Source organism: Pipra filicauda, unplaced genomic scaffold (assembly GCF_003945595.2).
Source record: "Pipra filicauda isolate LSUMZ 115617 unplaced genomic scaffold, ASM394559v2 scaffold47_size6085603_pilon, whole genome shotgun sequence".
Taxonomy (NCBI): Eukaryota; Metazoa; Chordata; class Aves; order Passeriformes; family Pipridae; genus Pipra; species Pipra filicauda.
The window spans coordinates 2,581,594-2,605,290 of NW_024104620.1; the positions used below are offsets into that span (position 1 = coordinate 2,581,594).

At 38.3% G+C, this 23,697-nt stretch overlaps 1 protein-coding gene across 8 annotated transcripts in view; it reads right to left on the reverse strand.

Annotated features, from left to right (window-relative positions):
• The window catches only part of LRP1B (LDL receptor related protein 1B), a 669,756-nt gene that overhangs the window by 496,914 nt on the left and 149,145 nt on the right, over positions 1-23,697 (reverse strand). For 7 of the 8 annotated variants that reach the window (XR_005565475.1, XM_027748987.2, XM_039386367.1 and 4 more), the window contains exon 2: positions 6,035-6,160. The exons of the other annotated variant lie outside the window; for it this stretch is intronic. Coding sequence is in view for 6 of the 7 variants with exons in the window: in XM_027748987.2 (XP_027604788.2) it covers positions 6,035-6,160 (126 nt within the window). In the remaining variant the exon portion in view is untranslated. The remainder of the gene's footprint in view (positions 1-6,034; positions 6,161-23,697) is intronic. 8 annotated transcript variants of the gene reach the window in all.

Consider the following 23,697-nt stretch of genomic DNA (forward strand, 5'->3'; position numbering starts at 1 on the left):
GTGTAAATGCAGGAGCATCAAATTTATTCCCTGGTCATAGACAAGTGCTCCCCAGAACCAACAGACTGGGTAGCCCAGAGGGAAAAGGAGTAAAATTAGTGGGACAAAATGCAGGAACATCCTTGAAGTACAACTCCCCTGAGGAAGACAACTGAGCATCATCAAATCAACAGCAGACCCAAACACCACAGTGGAACAAGCTGAGCTCCTCCACACTGATGGCAGTGCAGGATTTGTCTCAATGGGCCTTCTCTGTAACCTTTCCAAAAGGCTTAGAGTACAAGCACCATTGACATTCATCCTTCCCAGACTGTTTGCTCTAATATTCTGTTAACTATCAGAGCATCAGTAATCCCATTACACCAGAAAAACGACCTTTTCTGGAGGGGCTGAACACTTCCCAAAAAATGGAGTAAGGAGAAAACACAGGTCAGAAGCTGAAGCCCAGGTTGCAATCACCCAGATATTTTCCGCAGGAAAAGTGGGCAGACAACAGCAAACTACCTGAATGGGATCAAGCACTGATAGGCTACATAACAGAAAGCAGGATGGCAAAAGCACCAGCCATAATATTCTATGTCTTTTCTTTACCAATGGTTACTAAATCACAGTAGCTTTGCCAGTGCAAAACTGCAAGGGGAACTTCACTGGGAAGTGCAATTTCTTCCAGGTCTGCAAAAATAGTATCAGGAAAGTTAATTCTCCTTCAAAACATTCATCTTTTTCTGTCAGAAGCACTACTTCTTACCAGCTAACATAAAAGCATGGCAATATTTTATTGCTGCATTAAGCATTTAACTTAATTTTATGTAAACTAGCAGCAGTTTCATAAAATTTGTTGACATTTGTCACTTTGTTTTTCATTTCCTACAAGTTTTACACTACTGATATGATCCTGACTCAGAGGGAAAAAGTGAGTATACATTCATCATCTCAAAGCAGATTAAATTAATATCTGGCCAGTAACGAGGTCAAGTATCTTGCTGAAGAACAGGTATAAGCAGCTATTTTATGTAGCGGGTTCTTTGTTCAATATAACTACATACAGAATAATCACAAAGAGTGAAAACACAGACTACATTTTTCCCTCATGTCCAGCATTTTTTTTTCATTTACCTTCAACAGCTTCATGGCAGTTTGTCTTCAATATATGCACATTATTTATTGATCTGGGATTTTCCAAAGCTACTAAAGAGTGGTTTGGGATCCAGTTTCTATTGAATTTCAATGAATCAACTCATAAAAGAATTAGGAGCTTTTGGAAATTTTATCTTTTTTTATTGCATACCACAAGAGCAACATTGCATCCAATTATCTTATCCTTTGCTGGTAAAAGAACTACAACAGAGGTACCCAATTAACAATTTTTAAGCTTGTGAAACTAGTCTCACATAATTAGCATCCAGAGAATGAAAGACGCTATTTTAGCAAACAAAGTGAGACCCGAGCTTTTAAACAAGGTACTTCTGGTTGCTGCCTTTCTTTTGCTTCTCTGAGTTCAGTTTAATCATGATTATAGAAGACGATATTCCCTCAAAATCCCAGAGAAAGATTATTATCAGAAATAATTTCAACATCTTATGATTAAGCTGCATCTACTCAAACTTCTAGAGGCAAGGGCCATTCAAATTTGATGATGTATTAATGGAACTAGGCTTGTTTCGACTCAGGAGCAGCCAGCCACAAATAAATTGTGTATGTAGCAGCTATGCAAACAGTCACTTGCATAACATTTAAGAAAGCTCAAATACCAGAACAACAGCACCAGGATCACAAACAAAGGGCAATTGAGGACAATACGAGAGACAACAGTTGCAGTCTGGTGGTCCAGAGTGAATTGCTTTCAGGATTTTCTTGCTGCTAAAATAACTAAGTGTCAAGGACCTTCATGTCTTGGCAGTAGGAGATCTCATATTGTAGGTTTGGGTTTTTTTCCCCTCTCATAAGTTATTCATGATACTCAAGCAATACTTGGTTCAAATGGGTAGTTGTGCTGTTGCAAAGCTCTGCTGCCTGCAAGGTGTCACAGAAGGAAATGAGACGAGCTCAGGGTAACCTTGTGCCAGATCTCGAGTCTCTCTTCATAGAGCAAGTTATCAGGCAGTGTTATAGCACCTTCCTCTGCCTCATGGCTAAGAGACAACAGACCAGCCTTTGCTGGAACTGCTGCTATACTCAGCATTATGAAATCCAAACACAATCAACGTGTACAGTTCCAGAAAGAAGCTACAGAAAACAAGCAATTTCTCTTCCTGCTGCTCTGTTTCACCTTGCCCTGGTACAATGCATTTTGACACAGAGGAGCTGGTGAACTGAGATTTGAAAACAACATGCAAGCCAGACCAATTCTGAAGCTGCAAACACACAGGAGAATCCCTCAGCACTAAACAGAAAGAGTAGTTTGCCAATGTATGTACCTTTTAGATCTCAACTCTGTTAATAGGAAGCTGAGGAAAAAAAGAGGTAATAGTACATCAAATCAAATATTTGACTAGATTTCAGAAACTATTGATATTCCTTGGGCATGGCTTACTTACAGATGTGTTATTCATAGGTACAAGTGTGGAATGCTACAAACATGGATGCCCCAAAATAGCAATGCTGTAAATTGGTTTTTTTAAGATGCAACCAATTAGTGAACTTCTCTACTTATGCCACTATAAAAATTGCTGAGATAGGCAAATGCTTACAGCTTAATATCAGCACTAGTGACAAAAATGGTAAAACAAGAAAAAAAAAAAGTCCAAATCTAACACCAAAAACCAACCAACCAACCACCAAAAAAACAACCAATCAAACAAAACAAAACACTAAAACCACCCACAAGAAAACCAGTATGACACTAATGTTTCAAACTAATGAGTGCCTACAACAGGCAGCAGTGAACAGATAGTAGGTGATATATTTGAGTTTTGTAATTGTCCCACCAAAAATGTCTGTCAGGTGAGTCTGCAGGCAGAATTTTTTTTTTTATTCTTTTTACAGTAAGGAAGTCCTCTAACATTTGCATGAACCTCCAGACCAGCAGCTATCTTTAAAAGTCAAACTGTCTGGCCAGATTCTGGGCTGCCTGATCGAGTGATATTGATTTCAAGTGAGCTTGCTGATTTAGCCTACTGAAGAACCCAGCATCATCTGATTAGGTTAAGTAAATCGATTTTTGAATCCTGACTATTTGCAAAAATCTTGTGAACAACCTAGAGACCACCCAGGAAAGGGTAAAAATTACTCGGTCAAGAGTTTTATTAATACATTTTATTTCTAAAAATCATTTTTTTTCCCACCAACAACTCAGGAACAGAAAAGCAACAAAATTTGTTCACTAAATTATTCATTATGAGTTACTGAAATGGGTTCCTATACTATAAAAAGCAGCAGCTCCATGGAGGGCAGAAAGAATTACAGCTGCTAAGAAACAGTGGAGAACACAAGTGTAGGTGCTGTAGGAATTCACTTCTGGTGCTACAAAGCTATTTGAAAGACCATTAAGTGGAAGATGGGCAGTAGAAGGGGAACAGACTGGTGCTGGAAGCTGCCCATTGACTCAAAAGAACACAAGGAGTGCCAGGAAACCCCCCATCACAGTTGTAGAAACTCAAGTTGTAGAAACTCAAGGGGCCAAATTCAATAATAAGTAACTACGCCACCTTTTTTGTCCTTTCCGTCCCATGCGAGACCTCTTGACAACACTAATGAAGGGACAAGATTTGGGGATTTCAGGTGGATTCCTTAGGAAATTAGCTGATAGAGTCATATCATATATGTTTGTACAGCCTAATAACTTTCGAGTTCTATTGCAAAATTTGGTTTAAATGCTGCCAGAAGAGAGGCCACAAAGGTATTTAGTTCCTAGAAGTTTTCTGCAAATAGATGGTTGAGTGATGAGGCTAATAAAACTTTTCATATGCTTACCATGGGAAAAGCTACAGCTTGAGAATTTCTCTTCTTTCCTACACTTTGAAATCCCCACAGGAGAGAACTTCGACTCGCAGGAAAAGCTTTGATCAATGCTTGCACATTATAAGAACCCAGAAAACCCTATTACTAGGCACAAATCCACTCAAAATCAATCAAACTCCATTTGTTTACGGCTATAGGAACAACTAGCAATATCTGTCAGGCCACACCACATAACTCATCGTACATAAGTCAGAAAAGAACTGACAAATAGAGACCGAGTTCATCTATAAACAAACAGATACGTGACTTGGTGCACAAAATCTGGAAGGTGCTGTGTCCCTGGCATTAGCAGCACAGAGTCCTCAAATATAAAATAAGAATATTTTAATGCAATTTTTAAATCCCTACAGATACCCTGATGCAAAGCATCAGCAGGAAGATTCAGGACTGTTATATTCATCTTTAATGAGAAACAAGTTCCCCGATGCAGGCAGAGTATGCACACATATTTCAATACTTTGACAGCAAATTATGCTGACTAAAAAAAATACAGAATCTTCAAGACCAAAACATAATTGTGAGCAATTATGTTCTTACATATCTTTACATATTTTTCTTATGTTTCACCCAGAGTCCCAGTGCTGTCACTTGGCTCTCATGCAGAGTCCTGGGCTGACTGCACCTTTGACTTAGGACAGCCCAAGTAATACAACCTACAGAAATTGTTCACATTTGCAAAGGGGAAGGTGTTTCCAAGAGGACCAGGCTGGCTGATGTCAGGAGAAGCATCGACTTGCTTTTCTACCCGTCCCCCTTTCTTCAAGACATCAATAAACTTCTAACACTGCGTTTTTAATATGCCATGACTTTAAATGGCGTTGCTCAACACAGATCCTATGGACCAGTACAATAACCATGCAAAGCTCTCGAGAAGAAACTATCTGGGGATCCAGCAAGCTGCTGGATTTGGAACTACAGGAATATCAGGAGGCAAATTAAAAACTGTGTACGTGACCATTTTTGTGCTAGTGTCACAATATTCATTAGTGGGCAGAAAATAATATCAATCCTATGCTTGAAAATATATCAGGGAAGATGGTAATCAATCAACAGTGCAGTGATAAAATCTTAACTGCACCTTCTGCTTCCCACTACTGGATGTTATTTTTGAGAATCCCAAAGTGCTCCAAAGGTGGTTAATCAGAGCACCCTCACCACAGCCCCGGAGGTAATTTTCTGATCTGTTCCAGAGAACAAGCAGTGGAGCAGGAAGGCTACAATCAGTAGGGCAAGGCTTGCCCAGACAGAAATGGCTCCCAGACATCTTGAGTTTCTGTCCCTCACTTTAAAGATTACACTCCTAAATACTGTCTGATGTTGGATATTTTCTTGTCTTTCAACAGCAAACCACGTTTCTACCCTTCCTGATTGTCAGTGTTGCTTTGATACAAAATACATGGTTCTTCTCTTATATTAAGTGATTATCCTGGGGATAAAATCAGGAAATTCCCTCATTTTCCTCAGAACGCAGGAAACAAGGGAACATTAAGATTTAATAACACCCCATCAGTCGTCTACAAAGCTGATAAGAAGAAAGGTTGCTACTCCAGTGCTCAGAAGCTCTTAGCCACATTAAAATAAAATAAAAAAAAAGGTCTTCACTATAATTAAACATGTTTTATTAAAGCTTTCCCTCATTTTCCTTTCTTTGCTTCTTTCCCCTTCATAGCTCTTACATGTTCGTTCATTCTTCCCTTTGATGTTTGTATGCTTTTCATACTTGTATTGAAAATATTTTGCACTACTCATTTCCACCCCACCTCCCCTTTAAATGTATTGAGAGGAACACATTTTCACTGAGTCTGACTTTGACTCTGCCCTCTCAGCTCATCTGCAGCTCAGTGAGAGCATAGAGAACACACTCTCTAGTGACAGAGTTCATTACAAAGTGGCACAAGAACAAAACACCTTCCATCTCTTCCATTTCTTTTGTCTCTCACCTACAAAGTGAATGTAACCTGCTCACCTTGATCGGAAGACTCGCACAGGATTTATAAGACACAATTGAATAGCGCGACTATAAATGTTACAGTTAAAAGGAAAATAAAATAAGAGTGGTTCCTTCTTTACTTACACGTGTCTAAAGACTCATCTGAATCATCAGGACAGTCAGGCTCTCCATCACACAGCCAGTGTTGGGAGACACAAGTCACGCGATCGTGACACAGGAACTCTCCTACGTCACACAAGTGATGCTCTTCTGAAAACGAGAATGGGTTAGGATGAAATGGTTAAAGATGAAGGGAAAAAAAATTGGCAAAATGAAAGTGAAAAAATGGAAATAAAATGATTCGGCAACCAAAGATCAAAGGAAGCAACAGAAATAATAGGAAGTAATAATTTAATGGTATGAAATGCCCTTGCTTAGGCTGTAGAGCCCTGACATTCAGCTGCAGGAGTTCACTGGGAGCTGTTCATAACCCTTCTGATCAGACATCAACAGCATTAGCATAAAATACTTTTATGAAGTACAATTATAAGAAATTCTGGGGTTTTTTCTAAATATTTCACCATGAAGTAAATCAACAAGCTTTTAAGTTGTCATATTACCAGCAGGGAGGTACCTCATTTGCCTCTCCTGTCACAGAATATATTTTTTAATTGTTTCAAGTTATCAAATTTTCAAGGATACATTTTTGTGACTAAAGGTCGGCTTAAATAAACATATATATAAACTATTTTTAAGTATGTATTTAATGACCAAATCCCACCTCAGTTTTATGCAAAGACTACTTTATATTTCCTGCAACAAATTCCCAAACAGAGGATTTAGTTATTTAAAGTCAACACTGTGACACCTTGAAAACAATGGCTTTTAAAAGAAGGCAGTTCTGGAAGTCTGGCACACCCACAGTATCTGCTGCATTCAACCACCAAAGTCTGATATCCTTGAGATCTAGAGTTAATTAACTCAAGACTATTCCACCATTATTTAATGTAAAACTATTCTAACATTAATTAGAGCTCACAAAACCTCTGTGCGATGTATTATATTTATTTCATCAATATATAAATTACAGTAGGGCCTTCCACAATGTTACATTGCAGATTGCTGGGGAAAGGTTTCTTGATTATTCTTACACTGACACAACAGAGAAATAACTTCACTGGAGTCAATACTGTCACAAAGATATAAAGCCAGGTCTAAAGAAGGAGACAATTAATACCAAATACACTTGTTTAATCCATTGGTTTAGCTCACTCCAAAAGCCAATGGGTGTATTATTGCTATGGGAAACAACAAGAGGAACTTTTTTTAAAGTTACCATCTGATCATTTCATATGTGCAGACCTCATTTCCCAGGCCAGGCTCTGAACTGTTGATGGTAATCAGTTTCAAATAAGTCAAATTTGCAACTACTATGTAAACATATATAATATTGTTTAAACCAACTACATCACAGCTTCTAGAACCCTGTAAGAATTAAGGCATTTTTGTTATATCTTAATTTCTTCCCTTTACTTAAACAGCAAACAGTGCTCAGGCATCTAAGTTGTTTATTTTCTCTCAGAAAAATGAGTGACTGTATAATTAAGAGTGTAATTTTACATGAACATGGAAGTGGTTTTGCTTAAAGCTTTCAGGGAGATGATTAAAGGTCCTGCTTTGATAGCATGTCTTGGCAAATTTTAGCATTTCAAAGATACACAGTAGTATGGGCAACACATGCATGAATAACTCTTTAATATTTGTTTTTATAGTATTCTTGAAATCCACAATAAATTTATGTTTCTTTATGGAAACCTTGTACTACAGTGTATTACATGTCTCTGAAAGTGCTGTTTTGAACTATTTTCTTTTGCATAATGATAGGATTATCTTTGTTTTCAGCTGCTATCTTTAAAGAATGAATTGGACCAGTTAATCACAAACATGCACCAATTAGTAGGGTTTTAAAAAAAGGAGACACTATTCCCAAAAAAGTCATCTAGGATGGCCTTAGAAGTGAGGAAAACAGTTCTTTTCAGTGACACCTCTCCTCACACTTTTTCCTTCCGTATTATGTGAACTGCACAGGCAGGTTCCCAGTGGATGAGAAAATCACATTTTTAACATCCCAGTTCTTTGAGATACGGAGCAGATGGTTAGAAATCATTCCTCTATGGGTAAATGAAAGCTTTGCCTCCCTAAGGATAGTAATCCTATACTCCTATCCTGTGCTGCAAACACCTGGCAGTGCCTCTTAGAAATAAAGTTTGAAAACAAAAAAAAAAAAAGGGAAAAAAAAGAAAGGCTGGTGCCTTTGTTTTAAAGTCAACACTTCCAGAGCCAAAATTGTGTTTGTGGTGTTTTTGTTTTTTAAAGATGAACATATTTTTAAGAGGACAAAGCTCAAAATCTCCATTAGAAAAGCAATTACAAATATAATTCATGCAATTACACCAATGTTGGAAAACCAAATTCCATTATGCTGATAAGAGAAAAGGGGAAAAGAAAGGCACACAAGGCAGTGACCAATGTCTGCCTACACCAGGAATGCTCCTGGCTTAACAAGGCAGTTGCCTCTGCAAACATACATTCAGCTCCTAAATAACAAGGGATAAAGATCATTGTCTGTGATCACATGGACTGGCAGAGGTCAAAGGGATCTGGATCCCTCTTATTTGAAGGAATGCAATAATGAAAAGCAGGTCAACAGGGCTCTTGAAAGGAACTATACAGGAGATAACATCTATATAATTGAGTGCTTCCTCAGTCTGCCATGAGAGTCTCAATGATTCGCCGTGAATCTAATTAACAACTGCCTTTGTCAAGGAACCAGGCACACAGAGAAACTGTCCATTTCTAGAACTGTGCTTCCCTGCAGGGGTCAGCACTGTCCCTTCCTGCTTTCCTTCAGCAGCCCCTTGCTTGGGTGCTCTGTGGATCTGCCAGGCTTCTGCTCTGGTCTAGGTGACCCCACCACCACCCTCCGATGGCAGTTCTTGGCGTGCTGTCTTCAGAGCACTTCCATCCTCGTCTGCTGAGAGCACCTGAGAGCCTGAAAAAACAACCCTCCCATATGGCAGCATTCTTCAAAGTGAACAAAACTCAGCCTGCTAAAGTCTTGATCCGTTACAACAGGGAGTCTGCTCATTAGGTTTCCTCTAAACGTTCGGAAAAACCTCATGTGCAAACTAAGCACAAACAGAAGCTTTTGAGTGATATGATATAGCACGATGTGAATGAGTGTTTAGGGATGAGAGTTCATCATAACATAATTTTTTAAAGCTTTTATAACAGTAGCTCAAGATAAACACAAGGCAAGAATGTTTTGTGAATGCAATTTTGTTAAATTTTGCGCTTAAAGAACAATATTTTCACCACGTTTCAAGTGAAACAAAAAACTTTGAAATTTTCAATTCCCTCTCCTTTTACAAGAAAGGAAAAGGGCAAGAAAAGGTCCACGGAAACTAAGGGGTTGTGTCTGTAAATGTGCTCTCCTTTTCCATTTGAGAATGGCAAGATCAAGGAAAGAGCCATGAAATCCATGAATAAAAAGATAAACACATACAAGTTATCAGCTGGTTTATCCCCAGCTGTGGACTCAGACAAAACTTCCAGGAGAGAAGAGGAATTGGCTGCCAAAATAGCAATTTTTTTTTTTTTCAGAAGCAAAAGATCAGGATGACTAAGAAAGAGCAGAAAGACCAACAGGAGTAGTCAGAGAAGTACAATCTGTATATTTGGATCCACTGGTGACTGCATCACCTGTCTGCATGACTAGGAACTTCTCCCAGTGATAGTAAACCCATTCTGCCATATTTTCAGCTATTATGCAACTAAAAACTTGCACTTTTAAGTTCTTAATTAGTTTTGCTTTGATTTTAATTAAGTTATCTTCATTACAAGAGCTTAAGAACTCAGAACTCTTTTTTTTTCCCCCCTCTCAAAAGCATGTTTTCCATTTGGGATTTTCTTTGATCTCTCACTGAAACATGGGAGAGTTTGCAGATTAATTCCAGCAAAATTTACTCCAAAGTTGAAAAGTATACTCCAGTAGCAATTTATGACAGAATTCATCATATACTAAAACCTAAATTACTGTAACTGAAAGGGATATGGGAAGAAAGAGTGTGCACAGCACTTCCTACATATGACTTTCAGACTTTATATAATACTTTTCAAATCTTTTATACCTTTTGAGTTAAATCTACATTTTTAGAGTCCAGCACACAGTAAAACTTTTAAATTTTGGCTCCACTAAACTATAGACAAAATCCTTGGAATGTGTCTTGCAAAGCAGTAAATAGCTTTATATTCAGGATCTAAAAATATGAGAACATCTATTTCTGTCCTACCCAAGTTCAGTACAATGTTGTGTTCAAAGTCAAAGTTTTATTCACAGAACCCAAAAATCTCCCTCAAGATCTACCAGACCCTGATTTTTGCTTCCACAGTGCAAACAGGCTTAAAGAGCTGTGGGTATGTTCATATACATATATATATATATAACTTCTAAACAGGAATATGGATGGTTTATGTGTATTTATTCAGTTCCTGACATATTAGTTATCACTTACTCAGCATTTACTAATCAACTAATTGCTTTATCCATAGGCAAAGCACACGCACAGGTACCTGTCAGTAAAAGAACCATATGTTCAGTTTAAGCCACATATGTTTAAACTCCAAGTGTCAGATTCCTTCAGTCTGCACATCTTCCTCCCAACAAGGTCACAGGCATCTTGTTTGGAGTCTGGTCAGTCTTTTGATTGACATCAGACATCCTAATTCTGAGCCCGTAATATAGTCTGTAATGTTCATGCTCAAATTCCTTATTTACATCTCACACATCTACAAAAATTCCTCATATTTTTCAGATTTGCTCTGTGCTAGTATAACATATTGCTCAGACTAAGCAAATATTGATAGAGATCAGTATTAACAAGAAGACTAGAAATATCCACTATTTCATGCAAATCCTGAAGTATTTTTGGAAGTAGGCAGGTGATAAGTCTAGGGGCAACCTTGTTCCTTGTTCATTTTTGTTCTGCCTTTGCCAGAAACCTATTTCCATTAAGGAGGCTGACCCTGAATCCCCTCCTGTGGATTTGAACCAGAGAAGGTTATTATTCAGACTTAATTTGGCACACTTATGGACAGAGAAATCTAAGAAATACTCAGATAATGACAAACAACCAAATATACCTGAGCCAATTTTTACCTAATCAGCAAAGGGTCACACAATAATACATATCTCAGCAAACTACAAAATTACATGACAGTGATGTTCTGTAATGGCACAAAAATACTACAGAATAGACAGGTGCCTTCTTTAATACAATAGAGAGACACTAATAGAAAAACATTACCTGTAATCCTGTCATTTGCCAATCCCTGCCCCAAGGAGCCCAATGTAGAAAGGTGGCTAAAGGCCCAACAAGCTCCCTATGAACCAGCTCTTCACAATTATCTTTGACCTCCTTGAAACCTGGAGGAAACACACAAACATTCCCCAGGGTGAAGCTGTCCTTCTTTCCAAACAGCCAGAATTAGACTGAATGTTAATGTCAGGTTGGAGGGTCAAAGTGACCATCACTTATCCCTCCATGTATAAAGAATGACAAGCCCCATAACAGAGTCAACAACGTGCCCTTTCAGCTGCTGACAGCCGGTGCTGGGTGAACATGAGGGAAAACACTCTCACTTCTGCAAAGTCCTCAAATGCTTCCACTGAAACAAATCTTTCATGTGGCACAGGACAAAATGCCTTTGAAAAAAACACTCATATGGAATGTGAAAACATCTTAGCTCCTCTACCTTAGTCTGTATTATCATACTGAGTTCATAATATTATCATTTCATTTCCTCCTTGACAGGAGGAAATGGTTGTAACAGACTTAAAAAAAATTAATAAATTTAGAGGAAAAAAAAAAAGTCTTTATAAGGAACTGTAAGCATCTTGTCAAGAACCTTCACAGGACAACCAAGAGCTCATATATAAGGATGTTATGCACTTCCTAGTCCAAGTGGATAAGCAACAGAAACTTTTTGCATGCAAAAGAAACTGTAGGAGAGATGAGTTGAATAATACATTTCTTGTACACAGACACACTTGCCACTTCATAAGGAAGCTCAATGGAGAACAGACTCAGGCTTTCAGCTACTCCCAGGATCAAATCTCCAAAAGGTCTGACAGACAAACTCCTGAAGAGCAGAAGAAGTGAGCAGACGGATGGGGACTGAGAACAAGTCACCCGGAGCCGATTTCAAACCCGGCCTGACGCAGAGCACCACTCACTGTGCCTCCAAGCAGGACTTCAAATGAATCTTTTTCATCTCCTATCTGTGTTAGCTGCTGTAACTTAGATATTTCCAAGTTATTCTTCTAACTTCGTTGGTTGTAAAGCTTCCAAATTTAACTGTAATGTTTTCACGGCAAAATTGCTTCTCTTTCTTAAAGCGGGGTGGAAATCCTGAGCTGAGACAAAGTATTTAAATAAATGCCACACACAATATTTTCTCTTTTGAAAGCCAAAACATTCATTACATAGCTTATTACAATACCTTTGATAAGGCCTTTGCTGAGCAGATGTTCTATCATTGTGAATTTTCACATATGAACATTTTTAGCAAATAATGAAAGATAATTAATTTAGATAAATTTCATCTATCAAAGGGTAATCAATGATGTCATTGTTTTAATTTGGTAGTTTTATAACCATGTAAAACATAAAGCCATTTCATTTGAATATTTCAAGCTCTAATAGGATGACATCTGTCCACACAAGGAAGGAAAAGCACATACTAAACTCTTCCAGTATTTTAAGATACTGGGAACATTGTGGGAATGACAAGAAAAAATATGCTGTTTATCATCGCTTTGAATAAAAGTAAAATTTTAAGTTTTCTTTCAGAGAGCACGTAACTTTATGAAGGAAAGATACAGTTAGGTAAGATATAGGTAACTCAGACAATTGTATAATGGGAATAATTCACAACAGCCTATTCCTCTGGCCTGGACAAAGCAATCACAGTTGAAAGGCCAGAGACAACATCTTCAAGGACCAAAATTTAATGCACATGGACAGAGAAGCAACCCTTCATCACTTAAATTGTTTCAAAGCCAATCGTGTTTCTTAGGCTGAGACAGTGGCTTGCCCATAGAGAGCAAATTTAAAGATGAAGGTTCTTGACATGGTAGATTAGGCTCTCCTTCCACACACTTTGCTTGCTGTGTAATTTGATCATTAACAATCTCTGTGCCAGTTCCAGATAAAAACGTCCTTAATGTCTTTTAAAAGCAGCATTTTTTCTCCTGAAATAAAAGCCTTTTCAGATTAAAAAAACAGAAAAAATAAGTATAAGCAAGAAGTTGTCATAATGGATGAAAAAACCCAAAGTAGTATGGAAGGAACTACAAAGTATCTGGACTGAACTGAACCATCTTCTTTGCTTTCTCTTTTACTTCCCTGGAGGGGGATGTTAAGGCTGTGTTATCACTGGTACTTGGTTGGTTTCTTTGCTTCACTTTAGGACTCATGGACAAATTTTATCCCTTTTGCCAATGGAATATGATACCAAACAGTTTAATCCTGAAATCACAGAGTCTTCCAGCAGCTGAATGGTTTGTTCAAGAAAAATCCCAAGAGCTTATATACTCTATTACTTCTTTTGGGTTCGGTGGGAGTTTCTCCCTTCCCTCCCACATTCAGGAGCAATTGGGAGCCATCAACAACTTCAAAGAACCTCAAACCACGCAGGGCCAGCAGCGACCTCATGAGGTTTCCCAATCCAGCTCCTTCAAAGGTTGCCAATGCGGTTCTTAAGCCCAGCAGTGAAATTCCTGCCTTCCTTGGCTCACCTATTCCAGCAGAGCCCACATTGACCCCAGTGGGCACAGAGCTGTCAGCAATCAGCTCCTGTTTACCCAGCTCCGAGCGGCCGCTCACGGCTCACACTTCACACACAGCAACTCGGGGCCATCCATCTTCCCTGTCCACTCCTCTGTCGCTCCGTTGCCAATCATTTAACACTAACTGCTCTGCTAACCACCATCAGAGTCACCCAGATAGTGGCCAGGCTTGATGGATAGCAAGGCTGGATTTATCCCATGGCGATTATCGGAACGGGCTGGGGGGGGAGGGAAGCGCGGGGAGGAATTTGCGACTTGCACGCAGTTTAAGTGCACTATCAAAATACATAATTCTGCAGGAGATGGCAAGGCAGGAGAAGTGGAGAAGTGAGAATCGAACTCTTGGAGAAAAGCTCATCAGAAGACAACAAACATATTTTTGCAGCTCGGAAAGAAGCCCCGTCCTACCACACCCCCAGAGCTGGGAGAGCCAAGCCTGCTGTCACTAAGCATATCTCAGAATGATCCCACTTAAAATGACATGAAATAATGATGAACAGGTTTCAATAGCAGATGGAGGCCTATTTCATAATTCAGTTTTAATGACCAGAGAAATCTTAAATGGAACGGTTTTGTTTTGTGCAACAAGAGATTTATATTAAATGAAACAGCCAAATCTGCTTCTGTAAGCAACTACATATGTTTAATACACGTTTGTTTTACATTGGGATAATTAATCTACAGGGAAATGGGGTTAAATACTAAGATATCCTTAAATTCAGCTATCAGAAGGATGAGAGAATTAGGAGAAAACCAAGCTGAAATTCTTTTCTTAATACTCTCTATATAAACAGCTAAAAGGAGAATCTTATTACCAGAGTTGACTATTTGATTCAAATCAGATACCACATAACTTTAATAACAAAAAACCCTCAGCACAAATACTAAAAATGTGGTAGTAACATTAGAAATTTGCAATAACAACAACAAAAAAAAATCAATCTATTTTTCATATAAAACTGACTGTAATCCTACAAATGGCTCCATATTTATGCTGAGCCCTACTGAAGTAACATCCAGTATTTTAAATAACTTCAGTCAACAGTTCTAAGTTAAATTGTAAGAATTAAGTCAATCGCACACCAAAGGGTTGCCCAGTACAGGTTTAATTGCAATTTAACACTTGGGAAAGTAGTTAAAATTGTATTCTTCTAGCACTTCAGGTCTGACTTTTCTTATGGCATGATCCAAGACTGATAATTTAAGGTGTAATTTAGAAATTTATTCAGCGAATAATAATTTTAACACCACTAGAGAGCAATGTATTGTGATTTTAGCTGCTGCTGTCAGTATGTCTTCAATGTGATTTTCTGAGTAGGCAAACATATTACTCACACGTAGCAAGATGCAATATTTAGCCAAAAAGTTGCTGCTGGAAAATTTTAAATGGTATTTAAGGAGGGCAGGTTGCATTCTGCCTAAAAAGGGTATGTTAGAAATAAGGATCCCATCAAAGTAATGGATGGATTTGATATCAGCACAGTGTCACCTAGCTACCTACAAACAAGTTTTGGAACTACCCCTGCTTGGATTTATTATCCCCCCAGGACAGTGGGAATGGCACTGGGTGAGCTATGTGAGCCTTGAGTAACGACAGGCAGGATTAATGAGCCCATGTGCTCCTTGGAAACAAGAAGGAAATGGTCAAAACTTTGACACTAAGGAGAAGAGCTGGATTGATAAAAGGATGAGATCATCATCACAGACTTCAAGTTCAGACTGATAACAGAACCCTTTATTTTTAAAGGAAGGTAAGAGTCACCCTTTCCTGATAAGATTTTTCTTGCAGGAATGAGCTCTTGTCTTAGGTTGCATTCTAGGATCACCATTGGTTCATTATGCAAGGAAAACCAAGTGCTATCACTCTGAATTATTTAATTCTATTATAAAAAAAAATTACTGATGTTTTGAAACATTAACATATATTTTTTTAAAAACAATCATATACACGTATATATACATTAAGTACTGAATTATTCAAACGCAAACCAAACTTAAGGAACTACCAGCTTAGATAATTATTCCTTTAGCTTATTAAGGTGACATTTTAATATCGTTCATAAGTGTTAATTGGTATTTTTAAAAAATACTGTGAAAGACCAGATATCAGAACAGATATAAGGAAAAATAAAGACAATTTTGGATACAATATTATCAAGCAACTCTGTAGAAATATGTCTAAAAGTTTATTGCTAAGACATTTAGACACTTGACAAACCAGAATAGCCCCACATCCTTTTGGAGGAAACATTTAATTCAAAGGCAGCATTCCTGTGGGAAGCTTGCCTCAGCTATTGCTTTTTCAAATCCCTGTTGTCCCTGAGGCTATTTGTGTCACACAGGATGGTCAAGAGAAACAGGCAATTAGGAAACTAAAGACAGCATCAGGAAAAGAATCGATAGGATGGTATGCAGGAGTCCACACACACACTGAAGGTTTTAGTGGTACAAAAGGAAGGAAGAAATAATTTAATTTTTAACATAATTGCTTTCTCCAAACTGTCCTGGTGTCTGATGACTGAAGGGTGGCCAATACAATCCTAACTTCTAAGAAGTTCCACTGCAGTCATGGAAATCAGGCTCATAAGCCTGATGTGCTGAACAAGGAGTGGACACCTGTATAAATATGACACCCCAGGTTTCACAGGGGAAGGTCTCACCACAGAAGAGGCTGGAGGAAATCCATCACAAATATAAACTCAGGCTCCTCTTTGTCCCCTCTCTCCTCTGTCCAAAAATCTTTAAGTTATTTTTGAGACTTTTCACATGTGGGGAAAAGATAATTAGAATTCAAATGATGGCTGAGGAGGCAGGAGAGGAAATCAAGAGATTCATATCCAGGAAAAATTGGCAATCTGTAAATAAAACCCAAAAGACACCATGAGGTAGTAAGCTCAGGATCAAACCTGCAGATATAATCTTTTTAGCAGGCCAAAAGGATGATGAATATTTAACCTTTGTCAGCAATAGCAGACCTCACTTCTTCAGGAGGGGTGCTGAGGATTTTACTACCAGCTTTGCTAGCTGCTGAGATTGTGCAAACAAAATTATGCCTCGGTTTTACTGCACATTAAGGGAACAAAGACTCTCTTTGCATTGAGCTACTTTGCCTCTAAATGCTTATTACTGTTCACCTTTAAGCGATTTCATGTGTATCAAAGGTGAGCCACGTTTTATACTGTAAAATATTTAAAACCTTGTCAACTGTCACTTCCCTGACAGTGTTGCCAGTCATTCCCAGCTACATCCAGGTGAAGCAAAAACATATGCTCAGACTATCTCTGCTGGGATTATTAAACAAACAGTATGTTCTGTAGATTAAGCCATAATTAGGTACGATGTCAGTACTGTAAAAGCACAGTAATTATGGCCCCGTTTGTTCTACTAATTTCCTTAGCACTAAAAATGTAAATTCACACAGGGTAGCATGAAACTGGTAGTTCACAGTTCAGAAGTCTCTCTTTTGATGGGTAAAAATACCTCTGGAAAACTAAGAAAGTCAGCAGGCTCCTCTGAATATAAATATATATATATAATTTTAAGGCTTCATGGGACTTTGGATCAGGCCATAAATAAGCAGCTTTCATATCCCTATGCAGTATGGACCACTTAACAGAGTTAAGTGACATTCATCTTTATACCATCTCCTCCCATGAGAACTCAGGAACAGCAGACGCCTACACAGAAAAAAACAATATTAGAAAGCATGTATTTTTAGCAACTTTAATTATATTCTAGCAGCAGGAAAGAAAGAGATGCAGAACTGTACGACCAGGCAATTCTCCCCAGAAGACAGACACGGCTTCGGAGCTCTGCAGAAGAGTGATTTCAGTTGTGAGGGGTTTACAGTCAGAGAATTACCAAGAAGGCTGTTTTGTTGGTGCTGCACTAGTTATTCCTTGCAGCTGCTCTGCACAGTCTCAGCAACCGAGCTAAATCACTGAAGCAGACGCAATCCTTAACAATTCCTGGGAAACACATGGATACATAACATGAGAAAGAGATGGTTTGGCCAGATCTATGACCACAGTAATAACAATACTTCTAAGGTACTTGTTTTTTGGTTTTTTGTTGTTTGTTTGTTTTTTAAATGGCATCATAGTTCTAAGTTTCCCCCAGCTGAGGATTCATTAAGAACAGTCCACTGTACTTTAAGACACAGGCAAAAGCAGTTTTACCTCTCCGATCCACTGCTGTTGAAAAGCTGCAGACCTGAATGCCAGCCTAGACTATGTAATACTTTTAATATTTAATATTTTTAATACAAATCCTAAGTAACTGATATTCCAGTCATATAATGGTCTAAATAACAAATGGAGATCCAGAGAAATGGGGTTCTGAACTAACTCAGTTGATCAACTGAAGTAACTACTTTCAATACACTAAAGAAGTATTTTTTTTCTGGGCAGTAGGTTGAGGAAAGATACAGGACAAAACATTCAAATCATTGCTACTGCTAATTAAACATAATCAGTCTTTCGTTATACCTGCTTTTGCTGTGTGCAGGGTATGATGGGTGATTTAGATTTCATTTAAGATGCAAGTGGAAAAAAAAAGCTTCATCCCATTCATAAACGACATATTTTCCTGCTGCAAAATCCGTGTCTCTCACAGAGAAGCACAAATAACTGCAGGATTTGATAGAAGCTCAGGTTAGGAAATATTTACATAACAAAGGTAAATGTTTAGTTTGGTGGTTTAGTGCCATATTAGTTTCGGGGAAATCAAGGCTCATCTCTTGACTATGAAGGATGTTTGTGGAGCTGCTGGAGGGCACATGCTTTGCTCAGCCCCAGCCTCTGCACCCAGCCCAACCTGAGGCAGCTCCCTGCTTTCAGGACATCGCTGATTTAAAACCTGCAATAGGAAATTACTGTTGTAGCAAGCAACAAAGCATCCCATGCATGTTAGATTTTCAAGGAGGATGTTACCAGCACAGATAAAACGATACCTATTTTGTACTGTAGCAGTAAATAACTGGTGAGAGAAACCCTTGCTCAGAACACCATCGCTTTACAGAACCACATTTAAATGCAAGAGTTTTACAAGCGCTGTTAAAATAAGTGTTAATAAAAAGCACACACTTAAAGCATATGAATATACGTTCTTGTGGGTGGATCTATTACAGCTTCAAGAACCAGGACCAGAAGTAAATACTCCCCAGGTGCTCAGCCCACTCACAACTTCGAAAGGGGAAGTACCCATGAACATTCCTTCCCACTCCAAGCAATGTTTTAAGGAAAACGAAAAGAATTTAAAGCCTGGCAATCAATAAACCAAGCAAAGGTTTCTTACACGATGGGTCTTAACACCTTACAGTTACGTTAATACTCCCTTGAGCACTTTAAGACTGAATCTAGACATATTCTTTAAGAATTTAGCATTATAATCCTCCTGGATTATTAACAAATGAAGTTGTGCTCACTTGAAAATACTTTTTGTCTAGAACTCTGGCAGGAACACATGCTCTGTTATATTTAATATGATACCACTTGCCCATTACTGCTGGAGATAGGTCAAGTGCCAGCTCCTATAAAACTAATTTTTAAAAAAGAAATTAAAAAAAATCAAATTATTACTTATTTAATCTCAGAAAATCATATGCAGCATTAATTGTTTAAGTCATCAGTGGAAGACTTGTGTAATAAATATTTAAAGTACTTTATTTCTCAAAAATAATTGCAGTAGCTCAAATCATGGTGTGACAGTCAAAAAATATTAAACTTTAGTTTCACTTGCTGTATTTGCAGAACAAATACAAGCCTGAATTAGGGCTCAGGGAATGGAATATTTAGTTTGTACAATCTAAATATATCTCCCAGGGAAAAACAATTAATTATCTTTGTTACTGCCACTACTGCTGAGAACAGCTGCAATTTCTGGCTTGCCAAGTTCACGTCATTGAGGGTTATTCCTATTAATATCAATTAAGATCTAAACCGTTTGAGTCTCTTCAATAATGACACTCAAGTAGATTTAAAGTGCCATTTCACAGAAAGCACACCTGTAGCAGAATGGTGACACTATTCTCTTCTATCTTTAAAAAAAAAAAAAAAATGTAGATATGACTCACTGAAATGTGTTTGAGCAGCAGTAACTGAGGCACGTGAATTCCTAAGGTAGCTCCAAAGACCTGTGTATTTACTTCCAATTAAGAAGTGCGGTAAAAATTTCATTCCTGAATTGAATGGGAGATACTATTACACCACAAAACTAAACCACACTGGCATTAAACACCTTGTGTGACTTCACTGCTGAGAGCACTTAGAGACCACCACAGCAGGAGGAAACTCCTCCCTGCCCACCTCAGCCTTGCCTTGCATCCACCTAAACTCTGAGATCAGCAGTGAAATTTATCTTCTCACCTTAAGACAAGTCCATTCTCTCCCTCACAGTTTTTGACTTTTGCTCTGATGAGTATTTGAAGTTATTCAAATCTAATTCTCATTAAGCCATTGTGGGCTGATTAGTATAAAGAGTAATTATCACATTCCAACAAGTTTCTTTAAACTATAAGCAAACAAGTTCATATACCAGAAGATTAACATTGATTGAACCAAGTCTAACTAAACTCATGTTTAGGAATTAATAAATTAACAACTTTTATCATTTACCTCCTCCTTGACTGATAACAATACAGGGTGTTTTTCCCCCCCACAATCCTACTCAACGCTTCAAGGACACATTTTTAAACAACTTTTTCTTAGATTCATTTTCTGAAGTGGCATTAAAGGAAGGAAAAAAACCTTAAAAACAAACACAAAAAACACAGTTACGGTTTTGAAGATATTTCCAAAGATCCCATTGTGAGACTAAATTTATGATAGGTGAGGAGGAAATTTTAGGTAACATCCAGCAACATACCAAGGATGTTTGAAAGCTGCTTTGTGTATCTGCACAAATAAAATATTTTTTTCCTGTTATTTGCTACCTAGTAACGTTCACTATCGTAAATATTTAGAAAGTTTAAGCAAAAATAAGTCTTCAAATCCTGGCAGATACAATGACCAGAAAAAGAAATCCCAAGAGATTTTAAGGGCAATTTGATGAGAAGAATAAACCATATGCTTCATTTTGAAGAAAATCACATGTTATCACAGAGGACAAAAACAGTATTCCAGGTAGAAGACATGAATATTGAAGATGACCTAAGGTGATGAATGCAGCTGGATACACAGGGGAAGACTCTTTTTAACTCACACCACCTGTTTAAAGATATTTCTATGATCCCTTGAGACATGCATTAAAATGGCTGGATATTTGAAAGCATTCTGGAAATGTGAGAACAGAAAGATGACACTGTAATATTGTAAACAGGCTTCAGAAATGTGAAAGTTTCAATCAATGAAAATTGGAATAAAAATAGGATAAGATGCTCTAGTCAAACAGTATTTTATTAATTGCTTTGCTAAATGGGCCAAGGACAGTTTTTATCATAATTATTAGAATTTGACAGAGATGGCGGTAAGTCAAATATAGGTGACCATGACTTTCCCAGAATCTCCAGCTGGGAACACTGATGTGTTTTAAGCAGCCAGTGGAGGGGCAGAGTGAGGTCTCCTGAGGACACTCCAGGTGAGCTCTGTCTCATGGCCCCAGCAGGATCCAGGGCTCTGTCGAGATCTCTGCACACCATTACCACCATCCCCATGGACTGAGGCACAAACAAACAAACTTCCCATTCTGTGCTTCACAAAAATAAATAATTTTTGAACTGTCTTGGCCGCTGGTTTACATTTGGCAGTCAGATCACTTTTTCTCTTTCCATCTCCTGCCGTGTTGATGGAGATCCACGTGGGAAAAGCGTTTTACCCCAGCCCAGACCTGGAGCAGCACTTTCCCTTGCTTTTGTTCAATCAGAAATATCACACTGGGAATGATTTTAGCTTAAAAGGGGCATGACAGAAAGCAGTCTGAAGGGCCAGGAGGTAGAGCTGGGTCCATAATTTCGCTCTTTCGCTGCACATGTGACTCGTTTAACTTCCCACAGAGATTAATCTGCTGTGCCAAATAAACTTTACCTTCTGTAGAAGAAAGATTTGTGGATTTTTGAGCACTAAGGAGGAACAGTACAAGCTCTGACACTTTACAAATATGAATGAGTTACAAATCCATGTTTCCAGAGCTCTTACAAACTCCATTGATTTTAACTCTGAAAAATGAGGTCTTTAAGGCTTTCATTGGACACCTGCATGAAAATCACTTTTGATGGTTTCACCCCTACAGTTCCTGACCTCAGCAAGGATGGTTTTTGGTCCTCATGGATTTCTATGTTGACCCAAATGTCACTGGACACCATCTCATTTTTCATTTCTACCAAGTGACATTATTTGTGGTCCATAAGTGGTCCAGAGGAGGCCAAAAAAGATGATCAATGACTGGAGCATGTCTACTGGGCAGAAAGACTTGAGAGACTCAGGGTTGTTCAGCCTGGAGAAGAGAAGGCTCTGGGGAGACCTAAATAGGCTACAGGAGAGCTGGAGAAGGACTTTTGACAGAGGCATGGAGTAACAGAACAAGGTAGAATGGCTTCACAGTGACAGAAGGCAAGGTTAGATAAGATATTAGGAAGAAATTCTTAACTGTAAGGGTAGTGAGGCACGGACACAGGTTGTCCAGAGAAGCTGTGAATGCCCCATCCCTGGAAACTTTCAAGGCCAGGTTGGAAAGGGCTCTGAGCAACCTGATGTAGTTGAAGATGTCCCTGCCCATGGCAGCAGGGTTGGACTAGATGGCCTTTAAAGATCCCTTCCCCAAGCTATTCTGTGCTTTAATGATGCCCCAGAAAAACTGATGGGGGAAAAAAGAGGTCTCTCTCATTTGAAAAGGGAAAAGGCCAACAGTACCAGGTGCTGCTGTTAAGGAAGCAAAAATGAGATGAAATGATGTAAATACAGACAAGAAAGAGATGAAAATAGAGACAACTACAAATATTAAAAATTATCAGGATGAAGGCAAAACAAAAAGCAGCCTGAGGAGCTACTAGCTTTTATACACTTAGAAAATGGACCTCTGCACATCCAAATCCATAGAGGAACCAGGTGAGTCAGAAGGAACCTTTTATCAGTGCTACACTGAGTTTACATCAAGTAGACAGAGAAAACAACCTTTGAAACTTAAACCCTATTCATCATTCAAAACCAAATGCAGTATTGCTCCTGTTTAACTCAATGCTGCTTCTAATAAAGTGGGGTAGACTCACTTTACTGGCTTACAAGTTCATTTTTATTCTGATCAGATTCCCTGATAGACACTGTTGTGCTTCCTCGTCCTGTCAAAAGAACACAGGACCATGACAATCTCAAGGCTGACATTTCAGGACATGATACTACATTTATCATTCAAAAGCAAACATTTCATTTTAAAAAATATCCCAACCAGCTTCCTGTGGCACGTAAAAATTGTTCTAAGTTTTTCTAGCCATGGTAAGGTCAACATAAAAGAGACCAATTCACGAAAAATTAGGATTTTCTCCCCAGCCCTCAAGGTAACAGCTTTAAGCAGTGCATAAATTACAATTCAGCAAATTTAACCTAGATAGTTACCTTACATAACTTACAAGCGATGAATAAAAAATCTGCAGAACTACACAAATTACAGAAAAATCATTTTATGAGCCACTTAGAAATAACAACCTCTTTGAAGAACTGCATTTTTTTCCCTTTACCAAACCCAAGCCAACATTTCCCACTGTCTCCCTTTTCGGTCATTTTTCCAATATCTCACGAGAAATTCTATTGTCATTTTTTGTAAATTTCTGGTCGGGCTTTTCCTCCTCTAGACATACAAATATATCATTAATCCAGGCAGGGACAACTTCCTTGAATTTTCTGGTGTGCTTCCCACAGAAGGGCACAAGAGCACTCACCTCTATTTTTACTTGCAGCAACGCTACATT